Here is a 19902-nt window from a genome sequence, read left to right as displayed (position 1 = left end):
CAAACGTAAGCAACAGTAGTAAACAGACTAAATAATTTAATGTCTTGACCACTTTTAAATTCGGATTCAGAGATGGTCTATCTACTACCTTGTTTTGTCAGTCTTTGTGAAAGTCACTGTCCTCCTTTGATAATGGAAATTCAGTTTGTGCTGTACTGTTTAATCTGAGTAAAGTTTTTGACTATGTAGTGGATAGAATTATTATTTTAGAAAAGTTACAATATTATGGTTTAAAAGATATTGCTTGAAATTTTAGATTCATTATTTACTCAAAGAAAACAATTTGTTAATTTGTGCAAGTGTAGAAGTAGTAGAACCACAGGGTTCATTTTTGAGACCCTTATTGTTTTTAATATAAATACATGATTTACAAAACAACACAAGTTTAAACTTCTTGAATTAAAAAAATTATGCATCAACATCTATATTATTAAAAAATAACAGTTATAAAAAGTTCACATGTATTAAATGAAAATATATCTAAATGTTAAACAGGCATATACTATATTTTTATATTAAAATAATTAGATGTGTGCTCTTTCATACAATAAAGTCAGTTTTTTGTAAAAATGTAAATTTTTTGTCATGATATGAGAGAAGATTATAAAATAACTTTTTAGTTATATATTGTTTGGTTATTACAATTAATAATAGTCCACTTATGTACAATTTCATTTAAATAAATTCTTGATTAACTAAAAGTAAAAAAAAAAAAATTTAATAAGATCTCAATTAAACCTATATCTTCTACAAACAGAATGTAACTATTTAAACAATGTCAAAAAGTATCATATGGATTTTTTTATTGTTTTTCAATAATGTCTATGGCACCCTTGAGCAACAAAATGATGTGGTAAACATAAGCTTTTGGGAAAAATTTTATGGAAACGAGTACAGAACATTTTCTGAATCAAAAAGACTGGAAAGTAAGGAACTTGCCAAAAAAATGTTTTATTTTGGTTATGAAAACTACATGAAGCACGCTTTTCCTCTTGATGAGTTGAATCCAATTGATTGCTCAGGAAGAGGTCCAGATGTTTTAAATCCGTAAGTATAGTTGAAAAAATTATTTTCATATAAATAAAACAACAACAGCATCCATGACAATCTACAACCGGTTTTGTCCGTATTAGAACTCATCAGGCAGGTATAGTTGCGGCAAAAATTAAGGACAAACAATAAGTTCAATTAGGGCAAAACCTGTTGTAGGTTGTCTCAGATGCTGTTGTTGTTGGTTGTGTGTTAAAGTTCATTATTTATTTTGATGCCACAAACATCTCAACTTTGTTGATGATGGCCAAAATGAGTAGTGGTAAGTACTTGAAGAATTAAAATATGTGAACTTTATTTTAGGTATTCAATATCAATTGATTTGAGATAAAGTTTAATGTTAACAAAAATTTGTAACCTAAACAAAGGTTTATAATTATTTTGTATTTAATATATCTAAAACATCAACAATTTTTTAGGTTAACTGTTTAATTTGTTTGTAATTCTTTTGGTTATGTCGTTTTCTCACAAACATAAATTAACTGAAAATTAGTTAACTTTTTATTTTGATAGTTTTCGAAAATACTAAAAAGCTATTAGGTACTTATTACAGGGTTTCCAAAAAACTTCAAAACCTGGAAAAACCTGAAATTTGACAGTTTAGGCTAAAAAACTTGGAAAAACCTGGAATTTAAGAAAGTTTGAAAAAAAAACCTGAAAAAACCTAGAACTTTTAACAATTTTAACATGTTAAGTTGTAAAATTTGATTTTGTCATTATCAAAAATTTTTTATATTAAAAAACACATTTAAATTAGTGTTAGTATCTTTTCAATGTTTTTATACTATTAAACACATTATTTTACCTTTAACTTAACTTTAAACCAAAAATAGACCCAAAAACGCGTACTATTAAAAACCCGAATGAAACTTTGAAAATCTGGAGAAAATTTCCTAAAAACTTTTGGCAATCCTGTTTAAAAATATAATTACAATTATTTTACATACAATTATTTAATTTATTTTGATTGACTTTATTTAAAAAAGTTTTGCTTCAAACAGGATTGTCACACACTCAGGCTGCTCAGAATAACACTAGCTTGCTAGTTTGATTTCTTCAAACTCAGGCTAGTTTGGATATTTAACTTGAATTCTGGCTAGTTTTTATTAACTTAATTTTTTTTTCCAAATTCTTATCATAAAGCTTTTAAAACTTTGTAAAACTCAGAACTCAGGCTAGCTTGATGTAACACACACTGGTTTTTGGTCATCAGGTTTCCTTTTTTTTTTTTTTCAAATACTGGCATCCTTGTTAAAACAACGAAAGTACAAAAGTAATATCAAAGCAATAATTCAGTAATATAATATATAAATTGAATTAGTTCAGATAATTTCAAATAATTTAAAAGATAGTTTTACTTCAGAAAAATACTTACATTTGGTTTCTGTTAGTAACTTGTTTTTTATAAATAATTTACTTAAATTGGTTTTTTAATCTAAACTATGTCTTTTTTACATTGTACTTTATTGATAAGTGTATTTTTTAAACTGTTTTTTTTAACTAAATTTAAATTTTTGTAGAGAGAATATCAACATTAATGATGTCTTAGGAAACTTTTCATTGACACTAGTTGACTCACTGGATACATTAGCAGTTAGTTTAACGTTTAAAAAAAAAGAGGCTATTATACATTAAATAGCTAGTATTATTTTAGGTATTTTTATATTTATATGCTATTGTATTAGTACTTAATGTAACTAAAGACTTTGAGTCTTTGTGTGAAAAAAAAATGAAATGGTTTTTGTTGTTGTAAAAAAAATCTATTAATGAAATTATAGTTTTGAATAGCTACTTAAGTTAAGGTCATAGATAGGGGAAAAAAGAAGACATTTTTAAAATAAAATTAATGATGACTTATATATAAAAGCTTAGTGTACGAACTATATAAAAGTTTTTATACAATATAAAAGTTTCAACAAACTTTTTAGTCAGTTTTGTAAAAACTCTTTGTTACTTACAGGTAGATTTCATTTTTTTTGTTATAATTTTTTGGAAGTTTAAAAGTTCACAAAACTTAAAATTAAATGTTTTTCTCTTGAGCTAGAAGCCTCGTTATTTTTTGAAATTCTTTATAGTTTAAAATATTTCTAGTTTTGTAGATTTTATATGTAAAATATCTAAATTTTCAGTTAGACTAACAAAAAAAGTTTTTAAAATTTTCCTTTAGTTATTTGTAACAAAATTACTGTTAAACTTTGAAGCTAAATTTGATAAAAAGTAAGGAAGAAGAAGTGATCTTAGTGAAATAATCTTTTTTTGCCTCTTTTGTTTGCTCCTCCTTTAAGCAATCTCTAGCTTTAATAATTCACATCTAACAAGTTACTTTCAGTTTTTTTAAGCAGTTCAAATGTATGATAGCTTGGATGAAAATTTACAAAATATAATTAACATAAAATGGAAAAAAAAATACAAGGTGGCCTAATATAAAAGATTTCGTACTGTCTTTTATGACATAACAGTGATTGAAATGATTTTAAATGTAGGCTCTTGGCGTATTTTAATTAAAATTCTGTATCTGGCTTTTGTTACTTTATTTTTGTTATAGTTGTAACTGGTCCATTTAATTTAAAGCTGTGTTTATAAATATTAACGTAAGTAGGATGTTGTTAGGAAATTTAAGTTTTTTATATTAAATAAGTATATAAAAAATTATAATGCTTACAAAATTGGAATCTTGTTTTAATTTATTTTCTTAAACAAATAAAAGTAATGATAACATTTTATTGGTAAACGAATAACATAAATTAAACTAAAACTTTTTTTTCACAGATAATGGGTGATACACAAGGTTTTAAGAAAGCAGTGCAAACTGTCATTGACCAAGTAAATTTTGACAAAGACTCCACAGTTCAAGTTTTTGAAACAAACATCAGGTAATCTTTGTTTACAAGTAACAAATTATTTTCAATATACAAACTAGTTTTTGTTTTATATGTGTACTTATAATCTACGGTAAAAATAAAATTATGAAAGCTCAATTAAACAGAAAAATTAATACTATTGCTTTCTTAGTTTTTTAAGAGTTAATGCCAATCTATATACTATTAAATGTAGTTCATGTGTAAAAATACTAGTTTGTTATAGCGTATAGTTAAATACTAATTTTTATGTTTTTTTGTACTTACTGTTTTTCTTTTTTATTTAAACTGAGCACGTCATTAAATAATTTTTATTTAAGATCTCTCTATGAAAGTATAAATTTTTTTAAACATTTTTAGTTTTATTTAGTTTATTGTATACTCAACACATATGGACGAATTGTGAACAAAACATTTTTATAGATAAGTTGTACTAACAAATTATTTTGAAAAAAAAATATTAGAAAAAAAATAGTTAATAACAAAATCGAAGATTTTTTTTCTTAAGTAAAAATACTTTTTTTATTTAATTTTTGATCATTTAAACCATAAAATTGTTATAAAACATATTAAATGTAAAAAGTTTTGTATTGACAACAATATGCTTTTTTTAATAATAAAAAGAAGTTTTAATTTTGACTTTTTTCTTTTAGTAATTTTGGTACATTTTTATTCTTTTATTATTAATTTATTATTGGCAAAATACTTTGAAATAAATAATTGGCAAAAATATTTTATTATAGCTAAAACCAAAGGCACTACGTAAATTTTCACATTGAAGCAAATTTTAATACTTAAGTAGATTTTTCCTAAACTGTTGTAACATAGTAAAATAAAATAAATGAATAAAAAACTAACTATTACATATTTAAAAAAAATCTTTTTTATTGTAAAATTTAAGCAGATTTTTCGTTTAAAATAGTAAAAAAGTTAATAAAACAAAAAAACGTTTTTTACTGCTAATTATACAATTTTGAATAATTAAATCACTATTTTTCAACAGGGTGTTGGGCTCGCTGTTGTCGGCCCACTTGCTGATAACCGACAAGAACAAAACGTTCGGCGACCTGAAGCCTCCCGCGTACAACGACGAGCTGCTGTCGCTGGCCCACGACCTCGCAGTGCGACTGATGCCGGCTTTCGAGAACCCGCAGTGCGGAATTCCGTTTCCCAGGGTGGGTTGAGTTGTTTTAAATGTATATTGTAGCTTAATGTTTAGTGCTAAACTGTTTTCCCAAACAAAATCATTTGAAAACATTCTGTAAGTAATTACTCAAACTGTTTTCTAATATATATTGTTAAAATTTTTTAAACTTCTTTTTGTTTAAAGTAAGAGAAAAATTATAAAATTACAACTAAAAAAGCTTTTGAATTGTTTGTCGATTTTGATTTAACATTTTGTCGATGATTGATTTCCGCCCCAAGTTATTTTTCCTAAATATAGTGACCGAAAAACAAAGCACTGTCATGATAGTTACTAAAATTGTTTTTTTTGATTTTAAATACAATAACATTAAGATGTCGATTTAAGAATGCGTATAGCTTGAAGTAACACTAACAAATGTAATAAAACTAAGTAGCAGCAAGCTTTTTTTTTCCATAAAACAAAGTGAAACACAATGCAAACAGTGTCACTTTCAATCAACCAACGTTTCATTTTAAGGTGAACTTGAGGCACGGGGTGGTTAACATGACCCACCTGGACACAGCGACCTCCGGTGCCGGGTCCCTTCTGATGGAGTTCGGAACGCTGAGCAGGCTGACCGGGGACCCATCGTTCGAGAACGCTGCGCGGAGGGCCGTGGACGAACTGCTGCACAGGAGGAACACTTACACTGGACTGTTGGGTGAGTGGAAAAATAATTTTCAAAAATTCTATCCAACATAATTTTCAAAATATATCAAGGAAAATTTCCTGAAAGTTTGAGGTAGTTATCTCAAAAAACGTAGAAGAAGATAGATTTTTAATGAAATAGTCTGTTTTTGCCGTTTTAGTTTGCACCTCCCATAAGGATCCTATTGTTGCCTCTGACTTTGACCCGCTATATCTCAAAAGTTATTTTGAATTTTTTAAATCTGTGAAAAGGATTTTGTAGCATAGTAAAAACTAAATAAAATAAGATCAAATTTCAAAAAAGGTGGTTACCTCCTATGCCCTTAAGCATAAGAATTATTAAAATAGGATAATGTTTTATATGACATACTTAATACTTTAGGTTAGAAATTGAGCATGGAAAACCGTTGATGTTTTAAAGTTTTTGTGTTTTAAACTTAGTTTGTGATTTGATAAGAAAGGTTAAGTATTGAAATCGGCTAAAAGTAATAAAGTATTTTTACTTTCTTGTATCTTTCGTTTATTAAAAGGTTAATCTTTTAATTTTAGAAGCAGTTGAATGTTTTGCTTATTTCTATTTTTCTTTTGAAATAGTTGGTACAAAATATTTTTCTACTGAGTATGTGGTTGAAGATTATTAAAATGACTATCAAAATTATTTTTTCTATGTAGAAAAAATTTTGTGTCTATAAACTTCTGGCTATAATTGAATTTTAAGTATTTTTTTGCGTAGTTGTTTTTATTTTCCTTTACATATATTTTTTTATTGTTTGATTGTCGGTTGTTGAACTACATTCACCTCACATTTACAATTTCAAATGAATCATCAGTGTTTGTTTTACTTTCAACTTAGTATAGCTCTACGGTTTTTTATACATCTTCAAAAGATTATTATGCAATACTTCAAGTTCTGTTTGAATTTTTTCCCCTTTTTGATATTATTAGGTATAATCTTACTGTTTTATTATACAAGATTTCAGCTTATAAAAAAGAATTGTTATTCCTATAAAAATATTTTATAAACTGGTGTAAAAATAAGTCTAGTATTTCTAATATATAGTTTAAGAATTATTTTTTTATTTGTATTTTTGACCACGAGTATGACATATCTATACAGTAGTTTGTTAAAACTAAGGCTGTAGTTAGGAGACTTATTTTTTCTTATAAAATGGTTTTTTTTTAAGAGATTTTTTGTCAGCTATCGAAATAAAAGCTAAAAATTTAAGAAAAAAACAGACAGCTAAATTAAATTATCCTTCAACTTTAAACTAGTTTCAGTTTTTCACAGTTCCTTCTTCACAAGTTAAATCAAATCTAATACACTCAGAATTTTTATAAGATATAAAAAGCTATAAGATTATGAGTGTATTAAAAAAAAAGAAAAATTTAAAAAATTTCGAACCAAAACCTATCTTTCGAGTTGTTCTATTAAGTGTGTTTTGAAATTATTCTACAACTGTTAAACATGTATTTACTGAAAGGTTTAAGTCTTTCGCTCAAAGAATACAAAGTAATTAGACTTTTAGTGAATTTTTAATTTTCCGGGAAAGTAGAAAATGAAAATAATTGCTGTCTTCACGTTTGAATACGAAACTTTTACACAAAATTGACTGTATCTACAAATATAAATGAAATGAATAAATTCAGTAAGAAGTAACTTATAGTTCATACTATGAGATGCAATAATCTATGAGATTTCTAAAAATAACTGCCCTGATCCCACGTGGCTTTGATTGAAGCTTTTTAAAAATTGAGTGGATTAGTCGAATAAAATTTCAAGTTCTGTAAAAATGACTTACTAAATAAACAGCTCTGGCCTCTTTTGTCCTTGATTAGTTTTTGTAAACTCAAACTTAAAAAAATGTTGAAAGTTAAGTTCAAGTAGGAAACAATTTTCGCTTAGTTTTAAGCACAAGCACACGGTAAAACGAAATATAATAAGGTCACTTTATAACTTAAAAGCACAAGTTTTATTCTAAATCATAAACTATTCAAGTTAACAGTCCTGCTTAAAGCAAAAAAAAGGGTTAAAAATAACAATAATTGAATTGAATAAAACTAATGGTAGAAAAAGACTATATAATCAATTTAGCTAATTTACTTTTTTAATTAAACAGAATTTTGTATAACACTTGTGCAACTTGCAGTAATATATATATATTTTTACAGGAACTTCGATAAATGTTACTTCTGGGAAGTGGATGGGAAACTTGAGTGGAGTAGGGGCCGGAATCGACTCTTTTTTCGAATATTTATTAAAAGTGAGATTATTTTATTATTTATAATAGCTGATAAGGTTCTTTTTATACTTTTTTTGCATCAAAGTTTGTAAGACAAGCAATAGTTTCATAGTTAGTTGTTTACAACTACATGTGTTTTTGAGTATTTACTAAAAGTAATGTAAAGTGTAGTTTTACTTTCCATGTTGTTATACATTCTAGTTAGTAAGACAAGGTTTAGATCTTGAAAATATTTTTTTACCTTTTTAAAGCTTAGACTTGAAAAAAAGATTTCAAAATATATTTTTTGCAGGTGTTTTTTACACTTATTTGAAAAGCTCAAAAAAGTTTTACTTTTTGATTACAAAAAAGTAAGTTCAAGTTTTGTATAACAACAATTATATGTTTATTGTATATTCGTTATACTTATTGTCATTGACAACTTTTAAAGATAAAACTGATGGTAACAAAACCAAACGTTGATTATATGTTTTAGGTGTCAAAAAAAGTTAAACTAAAAGTATTTACGTTTTTAGATTATGATCAAGCATTTATAATTTAGGAAGTTTAAATTTTTAGAACAAATTGTAGCTCAGATAAAAAAGCTAAAAATGTAATCATAAAAATTTATATCTTGTGTTTTCAAGCTTGTATCTTTTTGATGTTTGTAATACATACTCAAAAAGATTTTACCTTAAAGTTGTTATCAGCAGAAAAAAGTTTGTTTAAGCATATCAACTCAACAAAGCTAAAAAAGTTTTAGTAAAATATTTATCCTATCTATTGACTGATTATAATGGAGAATTTTTATACTACTTCTTTTATAAATACTGATAATACCAAAATATTTGTTGCAATTATTTTATGCATGAATATTATGTTTACTTGAAAATTTTAATACTTAGTTTCTATAAATTAAAAAAAAAAAAATAATATTTATATTCACAACTTTTTTTTATATACTCATATGACAATATTGATAAGTTTAACTTAAAATGAACACAAAAAATCTCTTGTAAGTATTATGTACAATTCGCAGACTTACGTTCTGTTTGGAGAAAAGCAAGATCTTGCCATGTTTGATGAAACTTTTCAAAGTGTGAAAGATTTCATAAGAAGAGGGTTAGTACTTAATTTGTATAGTCACTGTTAAAATAGTTAATCTGTAATTGTTTATTTAGTGTGAAACAGCCCTTCAAAATCTAGAACCACTATATAACCTAATTGTTTTCAAATACGTAAATATTTTAAAACATAACTATAAACAAAAACCTCAACTATTTTTGGCTTTTTAATAACAAACTTTTTTTCAAGTTTTGTATATTGTGTGCCAAAGTTTAGAATAGGGGTGGGCAAACTGCGGCTCGCGGGCCACATTAGAATTTTTATTCAACTAATTTAATATACTAATATTTTCGAAAAAACAAAAATAAAATTTTAGTTTTATATTTAAAGGATATTCTATCGGCTAAATTTTTTTTGTTAAAAAAAGTTGTCTTTAAATATGTTTTTTAAAGAACATAAAAAACGTTCCTTTTTGACCTGCCGACCCCTGGGTTAGAAACTTAAATTAAAATACACTAACACTGTTGACAATTCAGGAGGAAGGAATGCAACGTGGGGACGGGGTCGCCACCGGTGTACGTGAACGTGGACATCGAAAATGGGGCCATGATAAACACGTGGGTGGACTCACTGCAAGCCTTCCTGCCCGGATTGCTGGTCGGTTTTGTTTGTTGAAAAATGTTTGTACATGTAAAACAAGTATGCCCAAGTCAAAAGTTTGAAGTAGTTTTTGAAAATTACAGCTGTTTGTTAGTACAAGGTTTCTCACTACAGGCCTTCCTACCCGGATTGCTGGTCGGTTTAATGTATTAGGATATTAGATAACAAATGTTTTAGTGTATGAACAGTAGGCCTCAGCTGAAGTATTCAAAATTGTTTTTGTAACTTAGAATTTATGATATTACAAGGGTTCTCGAAATATTTAAACCCCGTGCACAGTAAATAAATGAAAAAAAAATTGAACCCTGGCTGATGTACTAATGAAATAAGTTATTTGTTGGCTCAAATGTTTTTACTTGTAGACACTGTATCAAAACTTGTCAGGAACTATCAAAAATTAGTTTTTAGAAACTAATTAAAATTTATTACTTATATATTTAAATAATATTTTACTACTCGTCGAAACTATCATATGTAGAAATTAAAAGAATTTCTATGCAAACTACTATGCTGCTGAACATCTTACGAAACACTGAGTTAATAAACACAATATACTTCTAATGAACAGTATTAGAAAACTTTTACAAAAAAACAAAATATTTGTTGAAAACAAAAAAACACAGAATTTTTATGAACATTTGTTTTGGTAAATAAAATATGAATAATGTTTTGAAAGTTAAAGAAACAGTAAAAATTTAAGGTAATGTTTTCAAAAATTTAAAACTGATATACTAAAGTATTTAAGCATGAAATTGTGTTCAACCGTATAATAAAAAAATCCTTCGAATAACCATAAATACTAGTTTCTTTGTCTTTTAGATATTGGTTTATCGATATTATAAATTTTTTATGTTTAAAAAAAACTTCCATTATTATTTAGAAATAGACTAAAAAATTAAAAGATAAACAAAACAACATTTATTATAACATTTCATAATGAAAATTTTATTTTATTATTCTCCAATTTTAAATTTTGCCTCCCTTTATTTCTATAATTTTATACTGCTGATTAGCTCTAAAAAAATTAGTATTACAAAATAAATAACACCAATTTATTAAAAATCATACTTCAAAGAGTATTCGAAGTTAAAGTTTATCTACTCATTATGTACTTGTTTACGTACTCATTGGTATTAAATTTTTTCTTATGCCATTTACATCACTTCTTAACCACATCGTTGAAATGAAAATCAAAACTCTTTTTTACACTTTATGTACTAAACAGTTACTAGTCAAAATCCTTACAATACCTTTATTCTAATTTAAAACCTTATTTTATACACTTAAGGTACTAAATGGTGTTATTGATGAAGCTATTTTAAATAGTTAATTAACTTTTAATGCTAATTCGATCACTAACTATCTGTACTGTTCGTATTAGGTGTAAAAAACTAAGAAGCGTTTTAAATTTTTACAAACACCTTTTATTTTCTGCTAAAAGCAACAGAATCCTATTATTTTTCACTGTAGGTGCTGAACGGTGACATAGAGGAAGCTATTTGCTGTCACGCGCTCTTCTACGCGATTTGGAAGAGGTACGACGCGTTGCCCGAAAGGTTCAACTGGTACCTGAAAGCCCCGGATGTGCATTTCTACCCGCTCAGGCCTGAACTCATTGAATCAACCTATCTGCTGTACAGGGTTTGTTGTAGTGTTACTTATTTACTATTTGTTGTATTTTATTGACTTATAATGTTATAACGAGCTCATGGAATCCACCTATCTGCTGTACAAAGTTTGTTATTTTTTTAGAAATTTTTTAGTTGTATTTTAATTTTAAATTGTTACTATGTTATGAGATCATTGTTTATACATTTGTATACACATATCTACTGTACAAGGTTTGCTGTTAATTTGTGTAAACACTTTTACTAAAATGTTCAGCTTAATATAAATATGTTATATTATAAATTAATATAAATGTTCAGCTAAATATGAGCTTAAAAAATTAGTTTATATAAGATATACTAATTTTTTTAGCTCATTGAATCCACAAACCTCCTGTACAGGGATTGTTGTTTTTATAGTAAATTTTTATTTGTGTTTTATTATTAAGTTCTTATTTTTCTTACGAACTCATTGATATTACTTATAATCTTGTACAGTGCTGGCTTTGTTGTCAATTTAAGTAGAAATTTTTTGTTAAATTTTGTTTTTCTTTTACGATTATTACGAGATCATTGAATCCACCTATTTAAAATAAAACTTTGAAATAAAATTTGGATCATGTACAAAAACACTTTAAAATATACTAGTTATTCTTTTAAATTAAGTATCTACTTGTTATTTGTTAGGTACTTAACCAATTAAAATATCTTTATATTTAATTAAATGTATTTTTAGAAATATAAACACTTATAGAATAAAAAACAACACGTAATTGTTAATATTTGACTATTTAAATGTGAAAAAGTCACGAGAAAATGATTATGATAAGTTATAAATAGTTTTTTTGAGGTAATTTGTTATTTGTGCTAATTGGTAATTTAAGTTTAATAAAAAAGCATATAACTTAATTATGACAGTTATAAAAGTTTGAGTGTTTTAAAATATATAAGTAGAGTAGTTATTACAATTAAAACAAAAAGTTTTTCTTCTAAAGTAAATGTTTACAAAATCGAAAGAATCCAATGAACACACAATACAATTAACTATTTTTATAACAAAATAAGTAAAGTTAGTATGCAAGTTTCGCTCGTTTATTGATTTCATACATCCTGTTATAAGTGAAACAAACATATGAACTAAAAGTATTTATTTTTTCAAACTACTTGACTTTTTCTATCCATTCAACAAGTTTAAGTTTTAGTATCATTTTAGTAAATTAGCTTTTTGCAAAGGTTGTAGAATTAACTAAAAAACTGGTCAAACAGTATCAACACATAGTTACAAGTGTTGAAGTAATATATTTACATTTAGATAACTCAGCACATTTTTTGATTTATCATACAATGTCATGTTGGTTATCAGAACATCTAAATTATTATTATTGTAGATTGTTATTTTGAACTCACTTTTAAAGAATCCATAACTCTAACAGTATATAAATGAAAGAAATTAGAAGAAATAGAGGTATAATTTTTTCAACTTAAAACTAGCTTTTGTCTTTTTTTAGTTCTAATGTTTAGGTACTTGAATAAAGTTAAAGTTGGAAATCAAGAAATTTTCAAATATTTTTCTTTTGTGCAAAAACAGTGTTTCATGAAAATTAAAATACACCATGAAAACTTGAATTTTCTCAATAAAACTTTAAGTTACCAGTCTGGTAAAGAAGAAAAAAGTTATTTGATTATATTTTTTATAGATTTGATTATTAAAACTTTGAGCAAAAAATAATTGTTTTTTTTAATAACATAGTTTACAGTTACAATAGATGCTTCCAATTTAATACTTTTATAGTCCTAATAAGTTTTATAATATTATTATTATTAACAAAAAACTACTTTTCTTAAAACCAAGTTTACATCAAAAACGTACTAATAAAGTATGGTATCCAGTTTATTTTTTTTGTTTTGTTTTTTAAGTCTTAGAAGGTTGAGTATAGTATATTTTATATACAATGTTAATATATTGTATATAATATATTAACATTATTTGTTAACATATATTATATTATAACATATATTATAACATATATTGTATATAATATATTATATAATATATTAATAGTCTATCAAAGTTTAACAAAATGATAAGTACATTACCGTTATTAAAAGTTCGAAAAAAAGTTATACAATTGTTCTAAACTGTTTATATAAAGGAAAATTATGCTAAAGGTTAAATAGACTAAAATATTTCCCTATCAAAAATGTTTTTAATAACAAAATAACTTCAAACATTCTTGAAATTTTTAGAAGTTGTTTTTTTTTGTGGATTTAAGTATCTTTAGTTTTATTTTAACATTTTAGTTTAAAAAAAATAATGTTTTAGCATTTAATTTTGATATTTATAGAACTTTAAATGTTAAAATTAGTTTTAGTTTGTAAGTATTTCTAACCTATACCGCTACATTTAAAAAGATCATCAATGATATTTGTTTAAATGATATATTTTTTTAAAGTTTGCATATTGGTTAGCAACTTTTTTTTTTTTTTTTGCAAGTCTAAGAAGTTTTTCGAAAAGTTTGTTTTTACTTTCAGAGTAGTTATTTTTAATGTTTTTGTTCAAAGTTTTTGTATTATTAGGGGCGTTTAGCATTCAATTAAATGAAATGTAACAGTCTAAAAATGTATAAAGCTTAACCAAAAGAAAATTCCAATATAGTTTTATAAAATTTATTTTGTTTTTTGTTGTACTGTAAAAGATATAGTTAACTTAAAAAACATTTTTTATAAAAAATACAAGTTTTTTTTCTAAAGTTGGTTATATTGAATATATACGAGTTTTATTTGCAAATTATACAATTATTGTAAAACTTTAAGGGCTGTTATTTGAAATTGTTTTCATACATACGCAATAAAACTGTATATTATACACAAATGTCAATAAATAGAATACTAAACTAGCAAAAAAACTTATACTGATAATTGTTTTGATGTCATGCTTTTTTTGAAAGTTAAAAAGTTGAGTAAGTAAACATGTTGTAAAACTTATTTATAAAGATGTATAGCTCTTAATACTTCAGTTTTTTTAATTAATTCATTAAGTTATTCACAAAATTTACAAAAAATTTCAGAAACGCTATACAATAACTTTGAATACAGTTTTACTCTGTACTAAGTGGATCTTTGTTTTATTAGGGCTACCGCAAAAGCATATGCCAAGTTAAATGAGCTTTGAAAGTACTTGACTTACACTTTGTTTAAAAACAAATTTAATTGACTAATACTGTTCTTTAAAAATTTTGTTTTATGTATCTTAACTGCATTTAAAACCAACCATTTAATTTAATTATCAATAAAAATAGTTCAATTTAAACTTATCTTGTAAATAATTCCTTAATCAACACCATTGATTATAAAGACTAAAAAGCCTTGTTTTTATTCGTGGTTACTAATTGCAGTTAACTAATAAAATTTAAATACTAAATTTTGTTAAAATAGAACATATGTATAAATTATTTTTTTGTTCTCCAAATAGTCTTTACACTAAGTAGTCACGTATTACGTTATCATTTTGATTTAACTTGAAACAATCAAATAATCTAACTGTACATTAAAACTGTTCATACTCTTCCTGTAAGTAGTACTCTTTAAATCGCTACCAGTGGTTCTAAAATTTAAAAGTAAACAAAGTTGGTGTTTAATTGGCTTACTATCACTTCTAACCCGATCATTTCCAATCCGATCATATCTACCCGATCATTATAAACCCAATCTAACCTGATTATATCTAACTCGAAAATATCTAATCCGAAAGGTAAAAACTTTGTTTTCTTTTGATTATTTTGATGAGAATATCTTATAAAACATTAATAAAATTGTTTTATAACAAAAATGAACTTAATTTTTCTCAAAAAACAATTAATAGTTGTTTAGTTTTAATGATAAATATTTTTGTATTAAACATAATAATCACCTATATAATATTAACTTTTTTTTATTATTATTATATACTTTATTGTTTTTAATAATTTCCATAAATCAAACTTTTTTTATTTCGTTTGTTAAAGATTTAGTAAACAGTTTTTCAATATTTTTAAGTTTTGCTTTTTTTGACTACTTAAAGTAAACTGTTAAAACTATATTTAAATTACATCTTCTTGTCATTTACTTAACTGGAATGTTTTCAACGCAAGTAGTTTAAAAAATTAAACCTTTACAAATGTAATTTTCAGATAAAAAATCTTCAAACTACAGTCTATAACAGGGGTCGGCAAACTGCGGCCCGCGGGCCATTTGCGGCCCTCGAAGGGTAAATCTGCGGCCCGCGAGAACGTTTAATTTTTGAATGGAATGCGGCCCGCGAGAGAAATTTCTGCGGCCCGCGAGCATGTAAATATGGCCCGCTAAGCAAAAACATATTTTAAGTTAAATTTTTTTTGGTAATTTAGTTTAATTTGATTAATATTGTTTTAAGTCCCTGTACAAAATTTTAAAACAATTGAAATAATTTACCGGCTTTGCTTAAAAATGTAGAAAAGACAAAGTAGCGTTCGACCAGTGATTTTCTATCAGTTTCATAATAACTTTCTTATTACAACAGCTAGTTATTAGCTTTATTAACTGAAAAATGAGTGTGAGAAATACTTGGATTCAGTAAGTTATTTTATAACACATATCTAGTAAATAAATTTAACGCAAATGTTTCCATAATGTACAAAAGTGATGCCCATTTACTAACTTAAATATATTTACCTTAAAATTCAAGTATTATGTTTAACATTTAATTTATACCTAAGTTTTTTTTATAGATGTATTCTTACTATAAGTTGTATTTAAGAGTACACAAAAACATTTAAACAACAAAATAATAAAACTTTACGTTTATTTAATTTTGATTTTTGACACATTTTTGTTTAGAATTTTTCTGTGAACTTTATTGATTACTATTCACATCAATGTACAAGGATATTTTTAACCATTTTTTGACCACTTTATAATTAATTTTAGTTAGAATAATTTTAATTTAAGTATAATTTACTATTATTATTGCTCATGATGCAATACTAAGTGTATACAGACTATTTTAAAACAGCATGACAAAATTAAAATATTTTTTGATAGGTATAACTTATAAGTAATTTAATAATATTTTTTAGTAAATCATGTTTATTTCTCTTGTTTGCATACTAATATACACAGATACTATTTTTGAGAAAAATCCTATTTAAAATTTACTAAATTTAGGGATGGCAAATTTATTAAGTCTACAAAATGGTAATCAAAAGAGTTCAAATTCGAGCAGTTTAGCAACTTAACATTGCCACAAATTCAGACATAGTTTTGAACACTTTTCAAATCTCAGACCAACTTAGGCATTTTTTATAATATTTAGCATGAATTGCTTTTTTTATTCTAAATCTAAAGTATCAAACTAGTTTTTGGTCACTCATGCTGGCTTTTTTGTTTTAAAGAGTGGCAAACAAAACTTAGGATGTGTGTTTTGATATATTCATAGTTTTGGTTTCAATTATAATATTTATATATTTTAAGTCTTGTAGCTGCTACAGCTTTTATTTTTATATTCAGTAAAGATCCAATTTCATTCCTTTGTTCGTAGACTCTTTTTAACATCAAGCAAAAACTTGAGCAAAAAAGAAGCTAAAAGCAAACTAGGACAACATATTGACTTTCCGTTCTTCTAATATTTCTCAAAACTGTAGGTGGTAAAGTTTATTTGACAGTTCACAACTTTAACAGTTAACTTTATAAATATTAAACTTGTTGTCTTCGCACATAATACTTCTTAGTTTATTACTAAATGAAGTTAATTGATAAAAAGATAAGTCCAAGATCTAGTTTTTAAACAAAATCATATTACTATACTGTATTTAGCAATAATTGCAGTAGCAACACTGTTTCTCACAAAAACTTAAGATAAACACCCGTTATAATTGTGCACCCCACCATTGCTTTTAAAATGTGTTTACCTATGGCTGTGTTTTGAATTGAAATTAAATCTATAAATTTTTCTTAAGTGTCAAAGTTATTAAAGTATTCTTATAAAAATTCTCAGATAAGCACTATTTGTTGTACCAGTGCTCTCATCTTAACAGATAGATTAAAGTTTAATTTGCTTTATGCGTCTTTGTGATATTCAGACATTTCCTTCATACCCTTCTTGTTGACATTATAAAAATAAACAAAATTGTTTACTACCGCCAATAAAATTGAAAAAAAAAAATTCTAAACCGTATCTCCATTTTAGTAACTACTTCAGCTGTTTCATAAATGCCTTGGCAACTTTTTCTAGTCAGTCTGTAGTTACTGGAGATAGTCATGTGCTTTGTTAAAACTGGCTTAAACAGCTAGTTTATTTGTTTTTCGATTTTCGCAACGACTCCTAACTAATATATTTAACTTCTTATAGATCGTCTTATACTTTACATTAACCATTTTTAAACACAATACTTTTATTGCGGATAAAAAATTGTAATAGTGCTGAATAAGAACTAAATTTTCTACTTTATTAATGGCTTAATTTATTTTTGTATCTTCGTTATAAATATTTAAGAAACTTGATTGTCCATTCAAGCTGACTTTTAACACTACTTTTTTTTTGCTGTATATTTTATTCACTGTTAATTAACTTTGTTTTTTTTTTGTTTTGTGAACTTTATTTTAAACAGGGTTACCAAACAAACAGGCTACTTAAAAAATTTGAAAACTCAAAATTGGTTTAACCTGTTTAAGATTTTTTTTCAAACTCAGGTTTGTGTGAAACTTTTATTTCAAGTACTTTGAGTAAATATTCAAATTCTCAGAACAGTTTTTCTGACTTTAGAGTAGTTTATTTATTGTATTATATTTCTAGGCTACTTACATATTTTCTACTTTTTAACAATGATGATGTTATAGTCAGATATATGATAATGATTAACAGCAAGTTTTTAGCTTTGTCAACTTTTATTAAATTTAGATTGGTTTGATATAACTCAGACATTTTTTCTGTTAAAGTGACAAACGTGTAAAAGACTAATAAAATACTAATAAGCTCTTCGAACAATCATTGTATTTAAAAAATTGTTTTAGACTTTTACAATACAATCGGTATTATTTTTTTTAGTAAGCTAATTACTGAATTTGTTAAACAGTACAAACTATTAAAATCGCAAAAATTATTTTAAACGGTAAATATTATTTAAATATGAAAAGCGGTTGATAACAAAAAAAATGTATAAAAGTAACCCGTAAAGTAGTTCAAAATTGGTTTTTATAGAGAGTTAGGTTGTAAGTAAAATAATAAAAATATTAAGTTAATTTTATTAACTGTTTAAGATAGTACATACTTTTTTAACAATTAATTGTATTATTCAATGTAAATTTAATCCCTTGAATGTTTATAATTTAAAAGGCATTCTATGTGTAGCTAAAAGCAAATTAAATTAAAAAACTGAATAAAAGTAACTTAAAACTGTTACTAAAACTATAACCAAAAGATTATTTAAATATCACTAAAACTGCGGCCCGCGAAGATTTTTAAAACTTGAAATTTGGCCCGCGAGCACCAACTGCCTGCCGACCCCTGGTCTATAAGCTACTGTGTAAGTCTAGCGCAAATTTAGTATGGTTGACATCCAATGTACACTACTTTATAGACGGTTAATTTTAAACTTTAGCTTTAAAACTTATACAAGTTGTTCTACAACCTGCACAGACCGATTCAGATAAAAGAACTTAAACAAACATTAAAGACATTATTTATTTTAATTTACATAAATGTTATAAACAATGTATACAGTAACAAAACAACAGTTGATTCGTGTACTTTTATTATTTATTTTTACCTGATAACCAACTGCAATGCAATTAAATATTTTAAAAAAAGGTCAAATTCTGACTCCTATACTCAACTAAAAGGACATTGACGCTTTAAAAGAGATACATTATTATAGTTTTCAAAACATTACGGAGTTTACAACTACCACATCACAGTAGTGAGGAGTTACAACTATCACATCACAATAGTGAGGAGTTACAACTATCACATCACAGTAGTGAGGAGTTACAACTATCACATCACAGTAGTGAGGAGCTACAACTATCACATCACAGTATTGAAGAGTTTACAACTATCACATCGCAGTAGTGAAGAGTTTACAACTATCACATCACAGTAGTGAAGAGTTTACAACTATCACATCACAGTATTGAAGAGTTTACAACTATCACATCACAGTAGTGAATAGTTTACAACTATCACATCACAGTAGTGAAGAGTTTACAACTATCACATCACAGTAGTGAAAAGTTTACAACTATCACATCACAGTAGTGATGAGTTCCAACTATCACATCACAGTAGTGAAGAGTTTACAACTATCACATCACAGTATTGAAGAGTTTACAACTATCACATCACAGTAGTGAAGAGTTTACAACTATCACATCACAGTAGTGAAGAGTTTACAACTATCACATCACAGTAGTGAAGAGTTTACAACTATCACATCACAGTAGTGAAAAGTTTACAACTATCACATCACAGTAGTGATGAGTTCCAACTATCACATCTTAGTAGTGAGAAGCTTCAACTATCGGGTAGCTGTCTAAATTGCACGAGCGTACAAAATTGCACAAGGGGACAAAGTTGCACGAGTGCACCAAATTGTACA

The 19902-nt window shown here is 25.9% G+C and overlaps 1 protein-coding gene across 1 annotated transcript in view; it reads left to right on the top strand.

Moving 5' to 3' along the window:
* Positions 1-761: 761 nt before the first annotated feature.
* The window catches only part of LOC145842617 (ER degradation-enhancing alpha-mannosidase-like protein 1), a 31287-nt gene continuing 12146 nt past the window's right edge, over positions 762-19902 (top strand). The window contains exons 1-9 of the mRNA XM_082950090.1: positions 762-1047; positions 2571-2643; positions 3820-3923; positions 4912-5083; positions 5572-5755; positions 7912-8003; positions 9001-9083; positions 9563-9683; positions 11157-11327. Coding sequence (XP_082806216.1) covers positions 776-1047; positions 2571-2643; positions 3820-3923; positions 4912-5083; positions 5572-5755; positions 7912-8003; positions 9001-9083; positions 9563-9683; positions 11157-11327 — 1272 coding nt within the window. The 5' untranslated portion in view covers positions 762-775. The remainder of the gene's footprint in view (positions 1048-2570; positions 2644-3819; positions 3924-4911; positions 5084-5571; positions 5756-7911; positions 8004-9000; positions 9084-9562; positions 9684-11156; positions 11328-19902) is intronic.

Source organism: Thalia democratica, chromosome 8, assembly GCF_965202585.1.
Source record: "Thalia democratica chromosome 8, ktThaDemo2.hap1.1, whole genome shotgun sequence".
In the NCBI taxonomy this organism is placed as follows: Eukaryota; Metazoa; Chordata; class Thaliacea; order Salpida; family Salpidae; genus Thalia; species Thalia democratica.
Note: the sequence above shows the minus strand (reverse complement) of the source record. Positions and strands in the feature narration are given on the sequence as shown.